This window comes from Otolemur garnettii, unplaced genomic scaffold (assembly GCF_000181295.1).
Source record: "Otolemur garnettii isolate 467f Iridium unplaced genomic scaffold, OtoGar3 scaffold00045, whole genome shotgun sequence".
NCBI lineage: Eukaryota > Metazoa > Chordata > Mammalia > Primates > Galagidae > Otolemur > Otolemur garnettii.
Genome location: NW_003852440.1, coordinates 6,631,314 through 6,653,874, shown reverse-complemented (window position 1 = coordinate 6,653,874; position 22,561 = coordinate 6,631,314). Strand labels below are relative to the sequence as shown.

At 50.0% G+C, this 22,561-nt stretch overlaps 2 protein-coding genes and 1 long non-coding RNA gene across 5 annotated transcripts in view; 1 reads left to right on the top strand and 2 right to left on the bottom strand.

Moving 5' to 3' along the window:
* TMEM63A (transmembrane protein 63A) overlaps positions 1–6,922 on the top strand; it is a 38,555-nt gene extending 31,633 nt beyond the window's left edge. For 2 of the 3 annotated variants that reach the window (XM_003790980.3, XM_023513937.1), the window contains exons 19-23: positions 746–851; positions 2,412–2,579; positions 3,262–3,377; positions 3,726–3,788; positions 6,023–6,922. In XM_003790980.3, coding sequence (XP_003791028.1) covers positions 746–851; positions 2,412–2,579; positions 3,262–3,377; positions 3,726–3,788; positions 6,023–6,190 — 621 coding nt within the window. In that variant the 3' untranslated portion in view covers positions 6,191–6,922. The remainder of the gene's footprint in view (positions 1–745; positions 852–2,411; positions 2,580–3,261; positions 3,378–3,725; positions 3,789–6,022) is intronic. The other variant, XM_023513938.1, reaches the window with a different exon arrangement.
* On the bottom strand, positions 983–2,370 carry LOC111725646. The gene is made up of 2 exons (XR_002773663.1): positions 1,986–2,370; positions 983–1,189 (listed from the first exon to the last, which is right to left on the bottom strand). It is a non-coding gene; the product is annotated as an uncharacterized LOC111725646 (long non-coding RNA).
* Positions 6,923–7,708: 786 nt separating the features above from the next.
* Positions 7,709–18,710, bottom strand: EPHX1 (epoxide hydrolase 1; the record flags this gene model as incomplete). The annotated part of the gene is made up of 6 exons (XM_023513897.1): positions 7,709–8,019; positions 8,579–8,704; positions 15,289–15,397; positions 17,167–17,375; positions 17,779–17,908; positions 18,467–18,710. Coding segments are annotated over 6 exons (1,020 nt in total), but the record flags the coding sequence as incomplete, so codon positions are not given.
* Between the last annotated feature and the right edge of the window lie 3,851 nt (positions 18,711–22,561).

Genomic DNA, 22,561 nt, shown 5'->3' with positions numbered 1-22,561 from the left:
TGGGTCCTGTGAGAGGAAAATGGGAGAAGCACTGCATCCCTTTATTTAATTCTCAGGTCCCGGCCTGGTCCCTGTAGCTCAGTAGTTATGGTGCTGGCCATATACACCGGGGCTGGTGGGTTCAAACCTGGCCCAGGCCTGCTGAACAACAATGACACGACAACAAAAAAATAGCCAGGTGTTGTGGCAGGCTCTGTAGTCGCAGCTACTTGGGAGGCTGAGGCAAGAGAATCGCTTAAGCCCAAGAGTTTGAGGTTGCTGTGAACTGTGACGCCACAGCACTCTACTGAGTGCAACATAGTGAGACTCTGTCTCAAAAAAAAAAAAAAATCTCAGGTCCCTCCTGAAATAGGTGCTACCTCCCTGTTTTACAGATGTGTATGCTAAGCTAGCCCAGGACCCACAGCCAGAGGGACAGAGCTAATGCTCAGTCTGATGGCAGAGCCTGGGGGGAGTCTCTCTGCACTCTGTCCTCAAACCATCTTTGCCTCCCACCCCCGGGATTCACAGTCCTGCTGGGTAGACAGGACTGCAACTAGTGGACACTATGGTGCTTGGGGACGTTGGGCTGTGCACAGAGTGAAACTGAACTAGGCTGGGAGCAAATGGAAGGAACTTGGAAGGTGCTGGGTGCCTCCTAGTTCCCAGGTCCTCCTCCAGGCCACCGTCCCCTCACCACTTGGAGTGCAGAAGAGGCATTTGGGCAGATGAAGCCCATGAATGCCTCACCACCTCCTCCACCCAGAACCAGGCCTTTGAGTACGAGTTTGGAGCCATGTATGCCTGGACACTGTGCGTCTTCACTGTCATCATGGCCTACAGCATCACCTGCCCCATCATTGCCCCATTCGGTGAGTGGCCCTGAAGCCTGGCCCAGAGTATGTGCGTAGACAGCTGATTCCACCCACCTCCTAGAGATAGCCATCACCAGGGCTTTATGGAGCACCCAAACAGTAGCCACAAGAACCACAAGCTGCCAAGGAACCACACGTGACACCACATTTTATTTGTTGCTAAATGAATTCCTTGTAGTGGCCTCCCAGCATGGCCTTCCTCAGGACTTGTGGTGTGAGGTTCTCTGCCAGCTTGACCACACCATTCTTACTGATTCTTTAGCAGCAGGTAAGAGTGTTGTAGGAATAGTCAAAGCTGTCACGGTGTTCTTGCTCTGGCCAGGCTTTGTCTCCACCTGGAATATCACATTTAATTCTCATCTAGCCCTCAAGGGAAGTTCTGTTTCTAATCCCCCTTTTACAGATGAATGTTGTTAGGATTTGAATTTAGGACTGTTTGACTTTAAAAAGGCCAAAGGCAGAAGAAAGGAAGAGTCTAGAAGAAAACAGACAGCCAAGAGACTGTTGGAAGTGATAGCTGAGGTTTAGGAGGAAAAAGTTTAATTTTCCCTGTATATTCTCTTGCACATTAAAAAAATAAACTATAGTATTAACACTTTCAAAACAAAAATGTAGGCAGTGCCTGTGGCTCAAAGGAGTAGGGCACTGGCCCCATATGCCAGAGGTGGCAGGTTCAAACCCAGCCCCAGCCCAAAACCACAAAACAAAAATGTATTTTTTTTTTGAGACAAGAGTTTCACTGTGTTGCCCTTAGTAGAGTGCTGTGATATCACAGCTCACAGCAACCTCAAACTCTTAGACTTAAGTGATTCTCTTGCCTCAGCCTCCTAAGTAACTGGGACAACGGGTGCCTGCCACAACACCCAGCTATTTTTTAGTTGAGGTTGTCACTGTTGTTTAGCTGGCCCAGGCCAGGTTCAAACCCACCAGCCTTGGTGTATGTGGCGGCACCCTACCCACTGAGCTATGGGTGCCGCCAACAAACATGTATTTTTTTTTTTTGGCCAGGGCTAGGTTTGAACCCATCACCTCTGGCATATGGGGCCAGCACCCTACTCCTTGGCCACAGGTGCCACCCACAAAAATGTATTTTTAAAAAAGAACTTGGCATGATAGAAAGGCAACACTTACCTTCTGTGCCACCCCTGGAATAAGACCCTTGGGCTTGTGTCAACTGAGATGAGGACGGGAGTGAGTCTGGTTGAAAGAAAGGAGGGTGTGGAGTCCTGTGGGGGAGGGGGCTCGGTGTGGGAAGAGTTGTGGAGAATTGAAGCCAGACTGTGAGTGTGAAACAGCCTTTTCCAAGGGATCCTAGAATTTCAGTGCTCCATAGCGTCAGAATCACAGACACTGCTACTCTCTTGGGGTCAGAAAGAAGAAAAGAGTTAGGGGGAGGAGGGAGAAGTTTGGCAAGAAGAGGAAAGAAAGACACAGCAGCCAGGATGTGCGCTTTGCCTCATTTCTGGTTCCAGTGGCAGAGTAGCAGCCCTAAGCCCCAGGCTAAAAGAGCCAGCCCTGAGAGGAGGGGTCTGCAGCTCACAGCCCCACCCTCCGCAGGCCTCATCTACATCCTGCTCAAGCACCTGGTGGATCGGCACAACCTGTTTTTCGTCTACCTCCCTGCCAAGCTGCAGAAGAGGATCCACTTCGCCGCCGTGAACCAGGCCTTGGCTGCTCCCATCCTATGCCTCTTCTGGCTCTATTTCTTCTCCTTCCTGCGCCTGGGTGAGGGGCCCTTCTGACCCCGGGGGGCCAACCCTAGTATTAACAATCCTGTGTCCACACCAGCCAGTCAGATCCCTCCCTGCTTTAATAGCATCAACTTAGCATCCAATCAGAAGCTGGTGCCCCAGAGTGAAGCCAATTGGGTGTAGTGTACCTCCTAGCTCAGGAGCTCCGCCCAGTCCCTGAGCTAGGAGGGCCAGCCGATCACTAGAGTGAAAATGGTCCCATTATCAGCTCAGGGACCAAACTAGAGAAGGGAAAACTGATTCACTTAGGAGTGATGGATGGCCCAGGTCCTCATCCCTCACAGTGTGAAGGTGGTGGGGACAGGCAGAAGGGGAAACTGACACTCTTGGGAAAAGACATATGTGACTCTGCGCCAGTCAGACTGGGGGAGCCACCATCCTGCCTAGTTCAGGGAAGCCCATGAACACCGGCAGATTGCCATTGACTTGGTGTCTTAGGACCTGCAATCTGCCCAGGGATAATGCTGGCCATTCAGGAGGGTCACTGTGTGTGTCCTTGGTTTGAAGATACCATCCCAGCTGCTGGAGTGGAGGGGAGATGGCAGGTTAAGATGCCTTTATTTTCTGCCTGAGGGAGGTGTCGCACACAGTTCTTGCACTAGGTGTGGTCCCTTTCCTCGGCTCCCCTGCCAAGGCTAGCATCCATCTGTCCCCAGGTATGAAGGCCCCATCTACCCTGTTCACCTTCCTGGTGGTGCTGCTCACCATCCTGGTCTGCGTGGCTTACACCTGCTTTGGATGCTTCAAGCACCTCAGCCCTCTGAACTACAAGGTAAATAAAGCCCCTCCTCATCATTGTCCAGCCAGGATCCAGGAGGAGGAGATTGTGGGTTCACTCTCCACCCCTCGGCCACCCTCTCTGTATTAACACAGCAGCAGCCTGCTCCAGATTTTACTTACCCACAGGAAAGGAGTGGGCAGTTGGGTGCAATGTGCAGCTTCTCCCTCCCCTACCCCTGCTCCTTGCATTCCTCCACCCCATCCTCTCTCTGGCTGCCACAGGAGCTTGGTGCCAGCTGGTACTATTATTCTGGGTGTTAATAGTCTGTTTGTTTGGAGGGTGTTAGTTCAGGGAGATCAGTTTCGTTTAATCTCTGCAAGTTTTTCCTGTTATCTGCAGACAGAAGAATCAGCAGGTGACAAAGGAAGTGAGGCAGAGGCCCGCATGCCTCCACCATTCACAGTAAGCTGTCCATGCTGCTTAACCCTGGGTGCTTGCTGCCCTTTGTCGCTCTGGTTGTAATGGTCGCAACCAGGTGGGCCCTGACAAATGTGCTTTAATCATCTCTTGCTAAAATAGAAGTTCCCTCATCTGCCAGGCACAGTGTGGCTCACACTTGTAATCCTAGCACTCTGGGAGGCAGAGACAGGTGGATCATCTGAGCTCAGGAGTTTGAGACCAGCCTGAGCAAGAGGCCCTTTCTAAAAATAGAAAAACTACCCAGGTGTTTGGCTCCTGCCTATAGTGCTGGTTTCTCAAACACTGAGAAGATGTGTACCCATCCTCCTTGGTTTCAGTTCCCTGCTCACTTTCTTTCTCTGCATATTTAATGCCTAGTAAGTTTGGGACTTTAGTAAAGTAACATTGTAAGGCTCTATGGCTTGCCAGTGACACACCATGCCTGTGTGAGGGCCTCTGCTAGGCACCAAGAGGGTGTCAAACAAACTCCTCCTTGAATTCAGGAACTGGGATGCAAAAGCTGGGCGCAGCGGCTCATGCCTATAATCATAGCACTATGGAAGGCCGAGGTAGGTAGATTCCTTGAGCTCAGGAGTTTTGAGACCAGCCTGAGCAGGAGCACTGCCCAGTCTCTAAAATATAGCTAGGCGTTGTGGCAAGCGCCTGTAGTCCCAGCCACTAAGGTGGCTGAGGCAAGAAGATCTCTTGAGCACAAAGTTTGAGGTTGCTGTGAGCAATGATGCCATGGCACTCTACCAAAGGCAACAAAGTGAAAAAAAAGGAAGAAAAAATGGTGCACGATGGCTCTTGCCTATAATCCCAGGATTCAGGGAGGCCAAGGCAGAAGGATTGCTTGAGCTCACGAGTTTGAGACCAGCTTGATCAAGAATGAGACACCCTCACCCCCAATCTCGAATAAAAATAGAAAAACTAGTAAGGCCTTGTGGCAGGTGCCTTTAGTCCCAACTCGGAGTCTGAGGCATGAGGATCACTCAAGCCCAAGAGTTTGAGGTTGCTATGAGCTATGAGGCCACAACATTCAACTTAGGATGACAGAATGAGACTGTCTCAAAAAACAAACAGGAAAAAAAAAAATTTCCCCTAAATTCAAGAAATGAACATTGTGCCTGCCTGCTTCAGAGGAAGGTGCAGTGGTAGGAGGACACCAGGACACCTTCCCTCCCTGGTCTTCTTGCTTGCAGCCTTCAGGGTCCTGCTCCCAGGGTGGGGTTGGGAAAAGGAAAACAGAGCCACAGGATCCCAGCTGTAACTGCTGGCCTTCTGAACAGACATAAAGCCGCGACAACAGCCAGGGTCAGCAGCAGTGTTCTTCCCAGTGGCTCCCCCCCCCCCACACACACACACACCAGGTGTCAGGGACTCTTATCTGCCTGTCCTTGCACAAGTTCCAGAGAAGGTCCTTAGAAAGGCTTATTACCCAGAGACAACACCTGTGGCCATGCCAGCCAGGCAAGGGGAAAGGTGCATGAGGTGAAGCCTCCATTCTCAGCCTGGGTCTGGGAAGGAATGGAAGGAAAGGAAATTCAGATTCCTTCAGCATCCCAGAAGTCCCACTGACTCATCTAAAGCCTGCCTATGTAGACAGACTTATTTCCTGTTATTAAGTGAGAAATGTTCCCAGGATCTAGTGCTAGGCAATTTCATTTCCTCTGAGAAACAGAGGGAACTTCTCTATTATGCTTCTTTCTATATTATCCTGAGAGCTGTGGAATTACAATATTTTGCCTTGGCTGCTGGAAGTTCTGCAGGTGGCATCTTTTGGGTTCTGACATCCTAAGTTGATATTACTGGGTTTTTTGGTTGTTTTTTTTTTTTTTTGAGACAGAGTCTCACTTTGTTGCCACTGGTAGAGTGCCATGGCATCATAGCACACTACAATCTCAAACTCTTGGGCTCAAGTAATTCTCATGCCTCAGCCTTCCAAGTAGCTGGGACTACAGGCAACCATCACAATGCCCCGCTATTTTTAGAGATGCAGTTTCGCTTTGTCTCAGGCTGGTCTCGAACCCCTGAGCTCAGGCAATCCACTCACCCACCTCGGCCTCCCAGAGTGCCAGGATTATGGGCATGAGCCACCACACCCAGCCTGATGTTTCTTCACGTATTTACAAGCACTGTCTGTTGTCCTGATTAAAGAAGGAGGGGTTGAGGGGGAAGGATTATGGGATCCCATGCCTGCCCCCCACCCAAGCACTAACTCCCCCATTTGCTGACAGCCCTATGTGCCTCGGATTCTGAATGGCTTGGCCTCAGAGAAGACAGCCCTGTCCCCACAGCAGCAGCAGACCTATGGTGCCATCCACAACATCAGTGGGACTCTCCCTGGAGAGCACTTGGCCCAGAGCCCTGCGGACAGTATGGCTGCTGCCTACCAGGAGGCCTGAGGGTGGGCCAGGCTCACAGGAGCCCAGGAGACACATGTGGAGAAGTGGCTGGACTAGCCCCAACCAACCCCATGACCTCTTTCCATCTGTTTTAAGCCCTGCTGCTATGAAATGATGGAACCAGAAAGACCAGGGACTTGGGCCTTTGGCTGAAGGGGAAAGGGCTGAAACTGCCAGCTCAGAGCCACTGGGTGCTGGTGATAGCAGCTGTGAGGGGAGTACGTGTAGCTCCTGTGCTCACCTACCTGCAGCTTTGCGTGTTTCCCAATCCCTCCAATACACACACACAGGCTTCTGGCTGTGGAGTTGGGGTGATCTCCCCAGTGGTTTGTAGTCAAGACCATGTGTTGGACTTTGTCCCTCAGACTGATCAACCCTGAGATTGAATTGGAGAACAGGGGACAGGCCTCCTCTAAGCACCAAACACTGCCCATGCTGTGTAGCACACACACAGCTAACTGATGACCAAAGAGCCTGCGGTATTCCCACCGTCATGTGGCGTCTAAGTGGGAGTCCAGCCCGGAGCCCTCCACCCGGGTCCCGGGGCTGAGTTATGAGTAGGGCAGAAGCTGCCAGTGCTCCCTACAGTGGCTCCTACCAGCCACACACACACCTCCACACCCTGTGTGGTTCTGTGTTTTTGTGTCATGTTGCCAGGGACACTCTGGCTGGGTCAGGGTCAAAGAGGACAAAGTGGACCACGAATAAAGTGCACACTGGACCCACCAGGTAGATACAGTTCTCCTGGCCTCTGTAGTTCTATCAGGTCCAGGCAGGCTCTGTCTGGCTTTCATCTGTGCCTGCCCTCTCCAGCATGGAGGGGCAGGGCTCGGGCCTCCTTGGAGGCAAGAGTAGACAGTTTGGCTGGTGCAGAGGACAGGAGGAAAAGAGGTATCTGGGCTGTCCCACTGTCCTTGAACAGTGGTGACTTTGGCAGGAAGGACAGGCCTTTTCCTTCCTGGTGAGACAGTGGGGCTGGGATGCAACTTTGGGTTATGTCCAATAAGCTTCCCCCTTGCTGCCTCCAGGGGGCATCAAGGCCCTTGCCAGCATGGCAGACTGGGGAAGATGGAGTGCCTGAGAGGAGTCTGGAGCTCCTTCCATTCCAACGGGGACAGGGCATGGTGGGGTCCTCGTGGCCTTCTGTAGACCTGCCTGTGCTTATCCCTTGGCCTGGCTGGGCTTCTCACACCCTGGGCCCCTCACTGACCTACCCCAGGGGTAGGACCTAAACCAGGGGTCCCTGAACTATGAGGCCTCTGTTCTGAGATGCCTGGCACTGGGAAGGGGTGACCATTGGTGCCACTGGTCCTCTGGGGATCACCCTCATGCAGTGTGGCCTCCAGCCAGCAGAGGGCAGCCCTCCTCCAACACAGACTGCACACTTGCCAGCTCAGCTCTGGAGGGGAGGGCCCACAAGGGGCCACGGCACACAAATGTCACTTGGTTCCAGCTGTACTTAGAAGTGAAATCATTTATCTCAAAGTTATGTTGCTTACCATGGGAGTATTGGGGGGGGGCTGGTGAGTGTGGGCTCCTAGTACTGGCAGGGAATGGGGGGAAACTCCACAGAAAAAGGGGTGCCTTCCCCAGGAAAAGCTGGGAGGGCACTGGGATGGGATGGGAATCACTGCCACTCCAGCGCTGACACAAACTTCCGGATGTCCTGGGCAAGCAGCTCTGGCTCCTCAAAGGCTGCAAAGTGACCCCCACAGGCCATGAAGGAATAGGAGACGAGTTTCGGGTACTTGAACTTCAGCCACTTTTCAGGCGCATGCAATAACTCAGAAGGGAAGGCAGCAAAGCCGGTGGGCACGTGGACCTTCATGCTGCAAGAAATAGATCCCATGGAGGGGTGAGGCTGTGGCCCCGCACCCCTCTCGTCACCATAGTTGGGGGCTCAAGGGCTTGGGGGTGGGGTCACCTGGCCTACCCACACGAAGCCATAAAGAAAAGGACAGACTCAGGTTTAACTGTCTTCTCCCCTCCAACCCACTGAGGACCCTCTCTTTCCTGTGAGGGCCACCTAGGCAGGGGCATGGGCCTCTAACTCCACTTACGTTCCCTTTCCTTTTGCTGCCACCTAAGGTCCCCATGTGGGATCTGGAAATCCCAGAACCACCAGTACCACAGCAGACCCGCACCCTGGGCCACACGTGGCTCTGAGGGACAAGTAGAGCCAGGGCTGGTATTCTGTCCATGTGCAACTCTGAAGACACAGGGATTTCTCCAAATACCCCAGACTTTTAGTGTCCTCATCCAAAGGCCCCCTGTGACACCACAGACAAGGCTGTCATCCTGCTATCAAATGCCCTCCCTTGAGTTAAAGACTAGCCATGCCCCTGCCTTCTGCACCAGAGGCCCACACTCGGGCTGGGTCAGGCTCACCGCTCATGCTTATGGGCCATCAAGCCCTGGCCCAGGTTCTCCTTGTAGTAGCGCTGGGAGGAGACGATGGTACCCGTTGTCCAGTAGAGCATGACATTGGTCAGCAGGTCATCCAGGGAGTACTTCCTGTGTAAACAGAACACAAAGCTCCACTCCTAGGGTCTGATGCAGTTGTATGACAGACAGAGAGCTACCGTTTTCAGGCTGTGTGCAAGTGCTAGGCCCTGCCCATCTGGCTTCCCTGCTCAGACCTCACTGCAAGATGGGTGATATTGTCCCCATGCCACAGGCAGGCTGGTCCAGAGCACCAGCTGCTATGGTGACAGGGAATGCAGAGCGCTGACCACATGTGAGGCAGCATGTTTTAAGTTCCATACGTGCATTTAATTCATTTCTTCCTCTTAATAACCTATGAGACACAGGTGCCATTATCATCTCTATTTTATTTGGGTCCAAGAAGCATACACCCCCAGCCTCACTCTCCAGCCAGGCCCAGTTCTGAAGCCTGGGTTTCTCCAGGGCAATGAATTTCTCACTCCTCAGAATCCCAAGGAACTTGGCACACATCAGAGGCAGCCTGGACTTGGAATTCTCAGATGCAGGAATAAGACCCAGCCTCTGAGTCTCCCTCAGAGCCCCTCACACAGGCTTGTAGGGGGTCAATGAGCTGAGAAGGCAGGCTTGTAGGGGGTCAATGAGCTGAGAAGGCAGGGAATAAAGGGACCAGGAGCCCTGGGACTCTGGCAGTTGTGTACTCTGTGCCCGTTTCTCCTCTGGTAAACATGTGGGAGTTCACATGTTAAATAGTTAAAGAAGCTAAAATGCAGTACAAAATCCATGCCCATTGGCTCACCGCCTGTGGCTCAAGCTGTTAAGGCGCCAGCCACATATATTGAGCTGGTGGGTTCGAGTCCAGCCTGGGCCCGCCAAACAACAATGACAGCTGCAACCAAAATATAGCCGGGCATTGTGGCAGGTGCCTGTAGACCCAGCTACTTGGCAGGAGGAGGCAGGAGAATCACTTGAGCCCAGGAGTTGGAGGTTGCTGTGAGCTGTTATGCCACAGCACTCAGCCCAGGGCAACAGGTTGAGATTCTGTCTCAAAAAAAAAAAAAAAAAAATCCAGGGCCATTAATATGATAGCCGGCTCAGTGGGAAGTTGCCTGCTCCATCTTCTACCTCACCAGGCTCTAGCCCTTCTTCCTAGGAGTACCTAACTGCCCATGCTCCCTGACCCTCTCGAGTCACATCTTGTGCCCCTGCCAGGTTTGGCTATTGCTTTCATGACACTCACCCCATCAGTGCCCTGTGGCTTTCTGCCCCATCCCATCCCCTGACCACCTGACTGTCCACAGAGCTGGAGGACTCCCAGCCCTGCTGCCAAGTCTGTCATAGATCTATGTCCTCACAGCTCTACTGCCACTGCCCCAGAGGCTCCTGATGGCCATGTGGCCCCCTTCTCTGCCCCCCGCCTTCCTTGCAACCCTCTTTGAGGACTTCTTAAGTCCCACAGGCAGCAATTTTCCCCACATCCTTCCCTGCCTGATTTTAGGCTTTTCAGCTTAGGAGAGGTGCTGCCACTTGTCTTGGGCTGGATCCCTCCACCTGCTGCCTTGGGCCTGACTTTGTCAGTCACGTCCTCCACCCACTGTCCGCAAACACCTTGCCCACGTAGTCCCTCTTGTCTCTCCAGGGTCTTCCCTCCACCTATCTCCTCTCCATGCTCCTCTGACCTCTCCTCCTGTCCCTCTTCAACCCCTCATACTGAGTTGCCACTGCTGCCAAGACCTTGTAGGTGGGGGATTCTCACTAGTTTCTGTCCCCCTAGACAAGCACACTCTCCTTCTCTCCCTTCCCCTCCTTCTATAGCCAGTAAGCCTTCCTCAGCATCTTTGGATGGGGCTGTCCACATTTTCTCTGAGATCTGCACCATGACTCCAACCATTAACTCTACCAAGAACACAGTGGAAGTCCCTTCCTGCACTTCGACCCCTCACCTGAGCTCCAGATGTGGGATCAGTTTCCCAGCAGACATCTCCACCTAGACATCCTGCCAGCAATCTCCCACTCAACACATCCATGACAATAGTGAGCTCAGTGCCTCCCCTAACACCACACCACACATGCATGCTCAGACATGCACGAGTACATACATGCATGTGCACACACACAGAGGCTACCTTCTTGTCCTCCACTCCCTGGATGGATGAATGGCATCTCCACACCCTGGCAGCCAAGCTAAGAACCAAGTCACTGAGAGGGCCAGACCAGCGCCATTTTGCTGTTTACTGCACAAACCCTGTTCCTAGACCCTCCACCTCCCTCCACCCCAACCTCCGCTGGTAAACCCTCAGGGCCACTCCCTGCTACTCCCCCATCCCTGGTTGCACAACTGTCAACTGTTAATTAAGCCACCTTAGTGCAGCAATAACTGGGCTACTGCCATTTTAGGCACTAAGTCACCACTTAGAGCAACATCACCATATTAGGCACTAAGTTTAAGTTTCAGTTTCCTTGAAATTCAGGTATTCCCCTTCAACTACCCAATCAGGCTGCACCACCTCAGGGCCCCCCCCCCCCCGTTAGGAAATCCCCCATCCCTCAACCTGTACCAATCCAAATCCTCCCTTACTAATGAAATCATCAACCACCAATCAAAAGTGTACTCGTATCCAACCCTACCCTTCTTGCTTTCTATACCCCATAAAAACTTTCCCCACCCCAGGTTCGGGGCTTGTCCTCGGCTTTCATGCCAGGAGAGTCCAGGCCTGGGCTTGAATAAAGCTCACCTCTTGCTTTTTACATCAGAGTGTGTCTCGGACTGTCTGTTGGGGCCACTTGGGGGAATTTCGGGCACAACATCACCATGATGTCTTCCCTCTCCCTGTTTCCACCAAGCTCCCTGGATCCTCCATCCCACCCCATCCATCCTGAGTGAGGCCTGTGCCTGTCACTGCTGCCTGAGTTAGAGAACACCTGTGCTGGTCCTCTCACCCGGCCCCTCAGCACTGGGCTTCTGAGTCACCAGAAACCAATTCACCAAAATGGCCAGTTTGCTTCAGCCATTTAGATGCAGTTTGTTAATTATGTTTTTATCTTTGGAATCACATTTTAAGGAATGTTTGATTCACCCCTGCCCTGCGACCAACTTATGCAACTAGAGAGAGGAGCAGAAAAGGGGGAGGCTGAGGGGCAAAGGAGGGGCAGGGAGAAGTGTTATTATTACAGGTGAATGCATGAAGGATGTGCAGGAAAAGAGGCTTCCCAGGAATTAAGAATATACTCAGAAGACACCTCCATGTTCAAGAATGTGTTCTGGGCTCGGCACCTATAGCTCAACCCGCTAAGGCGCCAGCCATGTACACCTAAGGTGGCAGGTTCGAATCCCCAGCCCGGACCCGCCAAACAACAATGACGGCTGCAACCAAAAAATAGCCGGGCGTTGTGGTGGGCGCCTGTGGTCCCAGCTACTTGGGAGGCAGAGGCAGGAGACTTGCTTGAGCCCAGGAGTTGGAGGTTGCTGTGAGCTGTAATGCCAGGGCACTCTACCCAGGGGGACAGCTTGAGGCTCTGTCTCAAAAAAAAAAAAAAAAAAGAATGTGTTCTGGACAGTGCCTGTGGCTCAAAGGAGTAGGGCACCGGCTGCATATGCCGGAGGTGGTGGGTTCAAACCCAGCCCCGGCCAAAAACAAACAAACAAAAAAGAATGTGTTCTCAGTCTTTAATCCCTCCCCTCTGAAATACTGGATCTCTGGCAACAGCAGTGGGCACGGAGGTGTAAGGGCCAGACCAGCGCCATTTTGTTGTTTACTGCATAAGCTCTGTTCCTAGCCCCTCCACCCCAACCTCCGCTGGTAAACCGGCAGGGCCACTCCCTGCTGCCTCCCCCACCCCTGCTTGCACAGCCATTGAGCCGTTGATTAAGTCACCTTAGGCAGACAGCTGCCATAATAGGCAATAAGTTTCAGTTTCCTTGAACAGCTCCCATAATAGGCAATAGATTTCTACTTCCTTAAAATTCAGGTATTCCCCCCCTTCAACTACCCAATCAGGCGGCACCACCTCAGGCCCCCAGTTAGAAAATCCACCACCCTTCTACCTGTACCAATCCAAATCCTCCCCGTACTAATGAAATCATCAACCATCAATCAAAAGCGTAACCGTAACTGACCTTACCCTTCTTGCCTTCTGTACCCCATAAAAATGTGAGAGCCCAGCCAACACCATTTTAATGACGGCCACCACTGCCATCTTAGGCCCAATGAGTCAGCATAAAGTCCCCCATCCATCCCAAAGACAGCACCACCCCATGGCGGGAAACCTATGCCCAATCACGAGCTAATGCCTAACCTGTAATCTGCCCATGCCCCTAGCAACCAATCAAAATTGTACCTGTACTTTACCCCTCCCCTTCTTGTTTTCTGTACCCTATAAAAACTGTTTGCTCCTCTGGGGGCGGGGCTCTTCCTCGGTGTGTTCACCAGGAGAGTCCAAGCCTGGGCTTGAATAAAGCTTGCCTCATGATCTTTACATCGGAGTGTGTCTCAGACTAACTCTTGGGGGATCGGGAAAAATCCAGGCACAACAAAAACCTTCCACACCCCAGGTTCGGGGCTCATCCTCGGCTTGCATGCCAGGAGAGTCCAGGCCTGGGCCTGAATAAAACTCACCTCTTGATTTTTACACCTGAGTGAGTCTCGGACTGTCTGTTGGGGCCACTTGGGGGAATTTCGGGCACAACAGAAGTAACGTGAACATCCTTTTAAATGTGATTTTGACAAAATGAAAACCAGTCAACAAAAACTAGAATGTGAATAAACTTGCAAACTCTGTGAAATGGCTTTCTGTAAGCTGGACAAGTGCCTCCATATCTCCTTTGGCTCTGACCTTGTGGAGAGCAGGCTGTGAGACTGGCAGGGCCCCCCAGCCTGGGGAACATTCAGAGAATGAACCCCCAACTGCTTCTCCTCCATTCCCCAAACAGCCATATTCTTTCTTCAAGCTCCCTCTGCTGGAAATCACATAGCCCTTTCTTTGTCTAGTCAGCTATGAAGAGACTGAGATCTCGCCCTTCTATCTCCTTGTCATATGCTAACAAAGTTCAGTAGTACCCACTAAGTCACACAGTTCTTCCTTTGTTTTGTTAACTATGCTGAGATCGCAGATCTTTCCCTTCTTACTTCTTGTCATATAACAAGAACATTAGGAAGCTGAGTGAAAACCATTAACCAGATGGTTTGTCTTTGTTAAAGTCATTTACATTTTCCATTGTACTGTAAGACCAAAACTATGTCTTTTGTTTGTGGCATTTCCCCATATTGTCTATGCTACTCCCCCCTGGACAAGCCTGTACAGATACTATAAAATAAAGCTGATTTTGTGCTTTGACGCTGGCTGTAGCCATCACCATCAGCTGAGTCAGTCCCCAGGTCCCATCCTTTGTTTCCGTGTCTTCTCTTGTGCTGTATTTTCCTCATTCCCCACCAATTCCACTCTGGTTCACTCCCCTTCACTGCACCCGCTTGTGACATGACCTCAGCTTGAAAACTATTACAGCACCATTTCTAACCTACTTACTGTTCTTTCTAGAAGACAGATATGATCCTGTGTATCTCACTCAAAGCTTTTAGGGGCAGTCTGGTAGGGCTCACAACCGGCTCCTATTATTTGTGTGCATGGAGCAGGCCAGACTGTTTGCCTAGGTAGTCTAAAGGAGTTCCATAAACCCCTGCATCCTGCTGAATGTGGGGAAGGGGAAACAGTTCTCAGAGGAAGGGTTTGCTGAGGCCTGTGAAGGAGCTGCCTGCTGAAATGAGTGCTCAGTCTGGCCCAAATGTACTGGCTTCAGCCTCTGGACAGTTACTCTTTCTAAGCACATCTTGCATTTTTTATTGGTTTTCTTTTTGCCTAAATTCCTTTCTCTATCCAGCATTTCTCTCCCAGGCATTTCCTCTCTCTGCCCCTTAGACAAAGTGAATCCTCCTTCCTCTGAGCTCCCACAGTCCTTTGCACGTAGCTCATTCATTCAAAATCTATTTATTGGGCACCCACGATAGCCTGTACTGTTCTAAGGTCTGGGGCTAGAGCATAGCTAAGATGGAGCCCCTACCCCCAGAGTGGGATCCTGTCTCCCATCCCCAGCACTGTCTGGTCCTCCGTGTGTCACTGAAGGAATAGAGAAAGGGAGGGGCCCTGGAGAAGGTGGGTCACAGCTGACCCTGGTGAAGCCCAAGACAGGCCAGGGGGCTTTGATTCACATTTTGCAGGGGCTACGGCCACTGAGACTGTGGGAGATGTGATAGCCTTTCCAGTCTTTTGGCAGCTACTCTCTGGGAACACACGGTCCCATGGCCCCGATGCCAACCTCTCCAGGGGTTCATGGAGAGAGTCCCTGGGCACTCTTGCCAATAGGGAGCACCCACCACCCTGTGGACTCCCTGACCCAGCAGGGTCTGCTGAGCAACAGGAGCACAGGCAGTGGAGCCCTGCATTCTAATCCCAGCTCCCTACTGTGAAGCTGGGAGCATAGTCACTATACCCCCACATCCAAAAAATGGGGCTCCCCTGGTCACAGGGGGAGGGCCTATGAGAAAGGCAACAACAAAGCTTGCTTAGCACCCCATGCAGAGACAAGGACAAAGAGGGTGGTGAGGAAGGTGGCTGCTGGGACCAGGGTCCTGACAGCAGGGGTGAATGAATGGGGGTCTCACCTCTCCAGGCCTCCATCCTCCAGGTTCCGGAATTCTGAATTCGTCCAGGTGGAAAACTTCTCTAGAATATAGGCAGCCAGCCCCACAGGAGAGTCATTCAGAGCACAGCCTGGCATGGGAAGGAGTAAGGAAGTGACTCAGGCCAGCAGGACTGAGGTGTGAAGCTGGCCCTGCAGTACGGCAGCATGGTGACAGAGAGCCCACGTTTCAGCATGGCCCTGCCCTAACTCCTGGTGCTCAAGCACCACACTTCCTTGACCCTCGGCCTAGGCACCTGCATCTGATAAACAGAGACACCACTTTCCTGCCACCTCACAGGATTCACACAGCATATGTATAGCTACCTTCAAAATGAAGGGTCTGTACCCCAGGTTTGGTGAGTTCCAGATGAGAAGTATATATGAATACTGTTTCTAAAAAGGTGGGGATTTTTAGTCTATAACCGCTGACTTGTGAAAAATGAGAACTCAAAAGTCTAAAATAGATCAGTGACAAATAAATACTGGTACATCCATAAGCTAAAATACTGTGTAGTCATTAAAAAAGACTGGGACGGTAGCATCCGTGAATCCCCCAACCATGATACAGAGCAAAGACGCCAGACTTGAGAGATTATGATTCTAGACACAGAATGAGTAAAAACAGGCAAAGCCCATTATCTGTCCAAAGCCAGGAAGGTGGGAAAGAGGGCACCAAAGGCCACCTGGGGCGTTGAAGCCATCCTGGGTATTTCAGCTGTGAAAATTCATACACCTCACCACAATGTTAGCAGAGATGTGGGGAGGGAGGAGAGGCCATAGGTGATGTCTTTTCTGTTTTGTGCTCTTGGCATTTAAAAAATTTTTTACAAGGACCATGTATTTTATAATCAGACCAACAAAACTTGGTTTTGTAAAGAATCACTACTATGGGGCGGCACCTGTGGCTCAAAGGGGTAGGGTGCTGGTCCCATATGCCGGAGGTGGCGGGTTCAAACTCAGCCCTGGCCAAAAACTGCAAAAAAAAAAAAATCACTACTATGGTCGTGAGCTGCCTCAAGTGTGTGTGTGAGCGTGGACTACCACAAAATCTATAGGCTTCAACACAAGGAAAATGATCCCTGGGTGTCCTCTGCATGGGATGTGGGGAGTTATCTAGTGGACCTTCCAGAGTTGTCTGATTCTATATGGATCCCATCCTTCCTTGCCTTCGAGCTATTTTATAGCTCCATGGATTATAAAAACTGATAGTCATGCACATGATACTTGTTCATAGAGAAGCAAGTGAATTTTGTCCACTGGCAATTTAACTGTTTACTCTGTGGATTTTGACAAATTTTACATTTATCAGCAAATTATTTTCAGTGTTCCTAATTGTTTTTTAACATTTCATTGGTTCTTTTTTTAAGTTAGTGAGTTACATAAAATATTTGACAACTGCTCAAATATTTTATATTCATATAAGAGTCATGATTTCATCTTTTTAAAAATTATCCTTTAACAGGACCCTGGTGGCAGAAATGATTGCTGGGCCCTCCATCACTGTCATAGGGAACTTGGCCCCATCCTCTCCTCTTCCTCCTGTAGCCCCAGAGCTGCCAGCCCCCCGGGATTCCTCCTACCCTCACCGCCTCCATCCCACTGCTTCTTAGTCTAGGACTCAGGTTCAGGGGCCGAAGCCACTCTGGATATTGAGTCAGCTCAACAGAGTTGCTGGATGAGCCTGGGAATGTGATGGCCATCCATAAACTTGCTTCTACAGGAAAATGCATTTTAATAATCAGAAGAGGTGAACGTTCCTTACAAGGAGCTTTATCCCATGATCAGTGTCCCGGCGGAAGGTGAGGTATCCCCACCCTGTAAAGAAGGAAAGCCAAGCAGACTGCTCAAGTGCACTCACCCACAGTGTCAGGCTTGGTGCTCTGGATATGCATGTAGCCGCTCTCCCTCATTATGCTGTAGAAAAACTTCTCCTTGAAGGGGTACATCAGCTCTATATCCCTCTTGGAGTAGCCAAAAAGTCCCCCAAAACGACGTCCCAGGAGAACGGTCAGGATGAAGAAATTTCTTAAGACGAAAGCCATGTTCAAGTGCAGGCCTTTCACGCGTCTGAGGGCAGAGAGAGGGGCCCAGGAAAGGTGGGCGGGGGCCAAGCATGGTGCCAGCCTTGCTCAGTGCCTGGCCTCCTGGGGCGGTCTCAAGAGGTGGAGTAGGGAGGTTGGAGGGAAAAATACAGTTTCTAAAAAGTTCCAGTCAGGACTCTCTCAGAGCTTGGCCCATCAGAAAGTTCTAATCCCTGATCTTCATCTCCCCTCACTGGCCTCTCTGCTAGGCACCTGGCCCAGGGCTACAACCCCATGTTAAATCAAATAGGGGATCTGAGTCTAAGAGCCCCAAACACAGCTGATGACAGGGAACCTCCCTCTTCTCCCCTGGGTGGCCAGTAACCCACCCTGAACAGAGGCCCACCTCTTAGAGGCTGTACAGCACCGCCCCCTGAAAATGACCTCACCTGGGAACCATCTGGGCCATGTTGGTGCAGATCAGGGAGCCCCAGTCCCCACCTTGGATATAGAATTCCTGGAAGCCCAGCCGCAGCATCAGCTTATAAAAGATCCTGGCAGTAGCCACTGAATCAAACCCTAGTTGTAAAGAGGAAAGAAAACTGGAATCACAGGGAAGTCGTTCCTTGGGCTCTCAGGTGCCCTGTGAAATTCCTCAGACATGTCTCTCCCAGGTTGAGGAGAGAAAAGCTCACGAGAGGCAAAAACGAGTCCTGGGGCCAAACGTGGGCATGGGGGCCCCAGTCCCATTAGGCAGGGTGCGTGGTCCCTGCCTCATTGGAGGCGGCTGTGAGGAGACAGCAGCAGTCCTGCTGGCCCCTGTGAAATGTCTTTGGGCTTCATGCAACCTTGGTTGGCCTCACTGGCCTGAACAGTCTAGGGCCCAGAGGAGGATGTGCTCCTGAGTGAGCAAAGAACACAAGAGTCCAGGCCCTGACCAGCACTGAAGTCCCTTGCTCACAAAGCTCCCCCAAGCTCTAAAATTCTGGCCCTTTCACACAACAAAAACTCCTTTCAGACCTTTCCTTTCCTTGCTTCTTTGGCCAACCCTGACCATTCCCCCATGAGAACCCAGTGGGACAGTGGTCCACACAGGGTGAGGACACATCAGTGGCAAGGACTCCACAGCCCTCATACCCTTCTTGGACGATGCCTCTGAGAAGCTGTAGCCAGGAATGGAAGGGCAGATGACTTCAAAAACGTGCTCATCACTCAGGCCATGGTTCTTGGGGTCAGTCAGGAATGGGATAATCTTATAGAACTCGTAGAAAGAGCCGGGCCAACCATGCACCATCAGCAAGGGCTTCGGGCTGCAGCTAGAGGGCAGCTGGGGGGGCTTCACATGGATGAAGTGGATGTCCAGCCCTGGAGGGAGAGAGCACGGTCAGGACTGGGAGAAAGGATAGAAGGGTGATGGGGCAGCAGTCCTGAAACAGCCCTGAAGGTATGTGAGCAGGCTCAGTACTCTCCCGAGCCCCAACAGTGGATGCTGACACCCATGGTGGCCCCCGCTATAGTATTAAGCAGCACTCTGGCCATGTGCTCAGTGTAGCTACACAGGTGTCTTTGCTCAGCCTTCACAACCTCCCTGCAAGGGAGGTATTGTCATCACCTCCTGGCTACCTTACAGCATGTGCTCTGAGGGCAGGGCCAGGGCTATGCCTGCACTGCTGGGTTTTCACAGCCCAGAATGGTTTCGATTTCACAGCAGAGCTCCATAAACACCTGCTCAATAATTTAAAAATCAGAGAGTGGAGGAAATCCCTGTATTTAGCAAGAGCTATTTTAATCAAACAGCTTATAGTTGAACAGTATACGGGAATACAATACAGTCATTTATGATGACAGGGTAGATGTATATTTATCCAACCTAGAAAGCAGATCAGGTGGCACAGCAAACTGCCAAATCCCACACACTGTGTGATCCGATTTTGTAAACTGTTATATGTACACACATACTGCATTTATACTGTATATATGTGAATTTTTTGAGTCTGGGAGGATAAACTCCAAAAATGTAAAAAGTTGTCTTCCCTGAGCAGTAGAGGCCAGTGCTTTTACTTTCTTCTTCAGAGTATATATACTTTCTCATTTTTCTACAATGAACATATATTAAATGTACAACTTTTTTCTCACACATTGACAGAACATTTAACTTTGTCTACTTATAAAACTTAACTTTTTAAACTGAAGGATTTTTCTTCCTTTTTTTTTCTTTTTAAGTACAGTTCTGGGATTATCCTCTGAGGTAAGGGCAGGTTAATGGATTACAGTCTCCTGTGGCCTCTGTTTGGCGTCTGTGTGGAGAGAGCAGCCCCTTCCCAGCTGCTGGGCCTTTGAGCACCTGGGTGTTCACAGCATTACTGTGAGGTATGGGTATGCCTGAAACCCTCCACCAGGAGGGCCACAATGTTTTGTTGTTAATTTATTACACAAGTAATACATGTTTACTGTAAAATACTTGGAAAGCAAAGATCAAAGGAGGGAAAATCACATGTGATCCTACCATTTGAAGAGAACATTCTGTTGTCCATCCATAGTTTATTTTTAAACAAACTTTGTTTTGGGCTAGGCATAGTGGCTCACCCTGTAGTCTGAGCTATTCAGGAGGCTGTGGCAGAAGGATGCTTGAGCCTAGGAGTCTGAGGCTGCAATAAGCTGTGATGTCACCACTGTACTCCAGCCTGGGCAACAGAGTGAGACCTTTTTGATTTGTCAAAAAGAACCAAAACCTAAAACCCAAATCAAAACTCTTTACTTGGGAATGGTTCTAGATTTACTAAAAAACTGCAGAGATGGCAGAAAAAGTTCTCAGATCCCTCACACCCAGTTTTCTCCACTACCTAGTATTAGCATTTCACATTAGTATGGTCCATTCGTCACATACAATTAATGAACCAGTATTGCTATATTATTATTTTGTTTTTGTTTTTTGTTTTTTGGGTTTTTTTTTAGAGACAGAATCTCACTTTATCACCCTCAGTAGAATGCTGTGGCATCACAGCTCACAGCAACCTCCAGCTCCTGGGCCTAGGTGATTCCCCTGCCTCAGCCTCCAAGTAGCTGGGACTACAGGAGCCCACCACAACACCCAGCTATTTTTTTGGTTGCAGTTTGGACTGGGCCAGGTTTGAACTCGCCACCTTCAGTATACGGGGCTGGCGCCCTACTCACTGAGCCACAGGCGCCACCCTATTTTTGTATTTTTGAGAGAGTCTCACTACGTCACCCTGGGTAGAGTGCCATGGTGTCACAAATCACAGCAACCTTAAACTCTCGGGCTTAACCAATTCTCTTGCCTCAGCCTCCCAAGTAGCTGGGACTACAGGTGCCCGCCACAATGCCCAGCTATTTTTTGGCTGTCACTGTCGTTGTTTGGCAGGCCCAGGCCAGGCTCGAACCCCCCAGCTCTGGTGTATGTGGCTGGTGCCCTCACTGCTGAGCTACAGGTGCTGAGCCAGTATTGATATATATATATGTTGTTGTTTTTTTAATACATACAGAGCCTCACACCGTCACCCTGGGTAGAGTGCCATGGCATCACATAGCTCACAGCAACCTCCAACTCCTGGGCTTAAGCAATTCTCTTGCCTCAGCCTCCCAAGTAGCTGGGACTACAGGCACCTGCCACAATGCCCAGCTATTTGGTTATAATTGTCATTGTTTGGCAGGCCTGGCTGGATTCGAATCCGCCAGCTCAGGCGCCAAGCCATCAGTATTGCTGCTATATTATTAACTATAAAGTCCATACTTTATTCAGATTTCCTTGGTTTTAAAAATTTCATTGTTGTAAGAAAACTTGAAATAACATCTATCCTTTTAACAGATTTTGAAATGCACAGTACCACACTATTAACTATGGGCACTAGGTTATATAGCACAGCTCCAGAATGTATTCATCTGGCATATGTGAAACTATTTATTTCTTTATTAATTTAGAAACAGTCTCCCTGTGTCCCACATGATTCTCTTACCTCAGCCTCCTAAGTAAGAGGAACTTAACGGCTCATACCTAAACCTTTATACATGATGATCAGCAATGCCCCTTTCCCCTGTTCCCCCCACCCCCCACAGCCACCATTCTACTCTTCAGCTTCTATGGGTCTGACTATTTTAGACTCCTCAGAGAGCTAGAATCCCACAGCCTTTGTCCTTCTGTGTCTGGCTTATTTCACTTAGTATAATGTCCTCAAAATTTACCCAGGCTGTCTCATATTGCAGAATTACCTCTTTTTTGTTTAAGCCTGAATAATATTAGTATATACATATGATGGAATATTATTCAGATTTCCTTTGTTTTTACCTAATGTCTATTTTCTGCCCCAGGATCCCACCCAGAACATCTCATTACATTCAAGTTTTCACGTCTGCATAGGCTCCTCTTGCCTGTGACAGTTCAAACTTTTGAGTAAGACTTAGAAAATATCACTTAAAAAGAAAATAGAACCCTCTATACATTCTATTTTAGAACCTAACTCTTTTTCATTTAACAATACATACTGGGTTTCCTTCTATGTTGCTAAATTTACTCCCATTCTAAAGTTTATTTTAGTAGGTCATCTCATCTCCTTTGGAACATACTGCATGATATGAGATTATTTTTGATTCAAATTCTACCACATTATCACTTGTATTTAAAATTAGAAAAAAATACATATACACATAAACACTTGCATATGAATGGGCCTTCCCTGGAAGTACAGCAGGGAGCAGCTGTCCCTGTTGGGGGCAGGGCCAGAGGGAGACTTCCATTTCAGGGCATTCTCTCTTTTCCTTCTGTACTTTTTGAATTTTATTTATTTTGAAATGGTCTCACTTTGTTCCTCTCAGTAGAGTGCCGTAGAGTGCTGTGGTGTCACAGTTCACAGAACTTTAACTCAAGCCATCCTTTTGCCTCAGCCTCTGAGAGCTGGGACTAGAGGTGCCTGCCACAACTCCTGGTTATTTTTAGAGACAAGGTCTCGCTCTGGCTCAGGCTGGTCTCAAACTCATGAGCTCAGGCAATCCACCCACCTCGACCTTCCAAAGCGCTAGGATTACTTTTTGAATTTTAAATATTTGAATTTTTAAAATTAAGACATTTTTGGCTACATGCAGTGGCTCATGACTATAATCATAGCACTCTGGGAGGCTGAGGTGGGAGGATTGCTTGAGCTTGAGAGTTGGAGCCTGTGGTTCAGTGGATAGGGCGCCGGCCCCATATACCGAGGCTGGCGGGTTCAAACCTGGCCC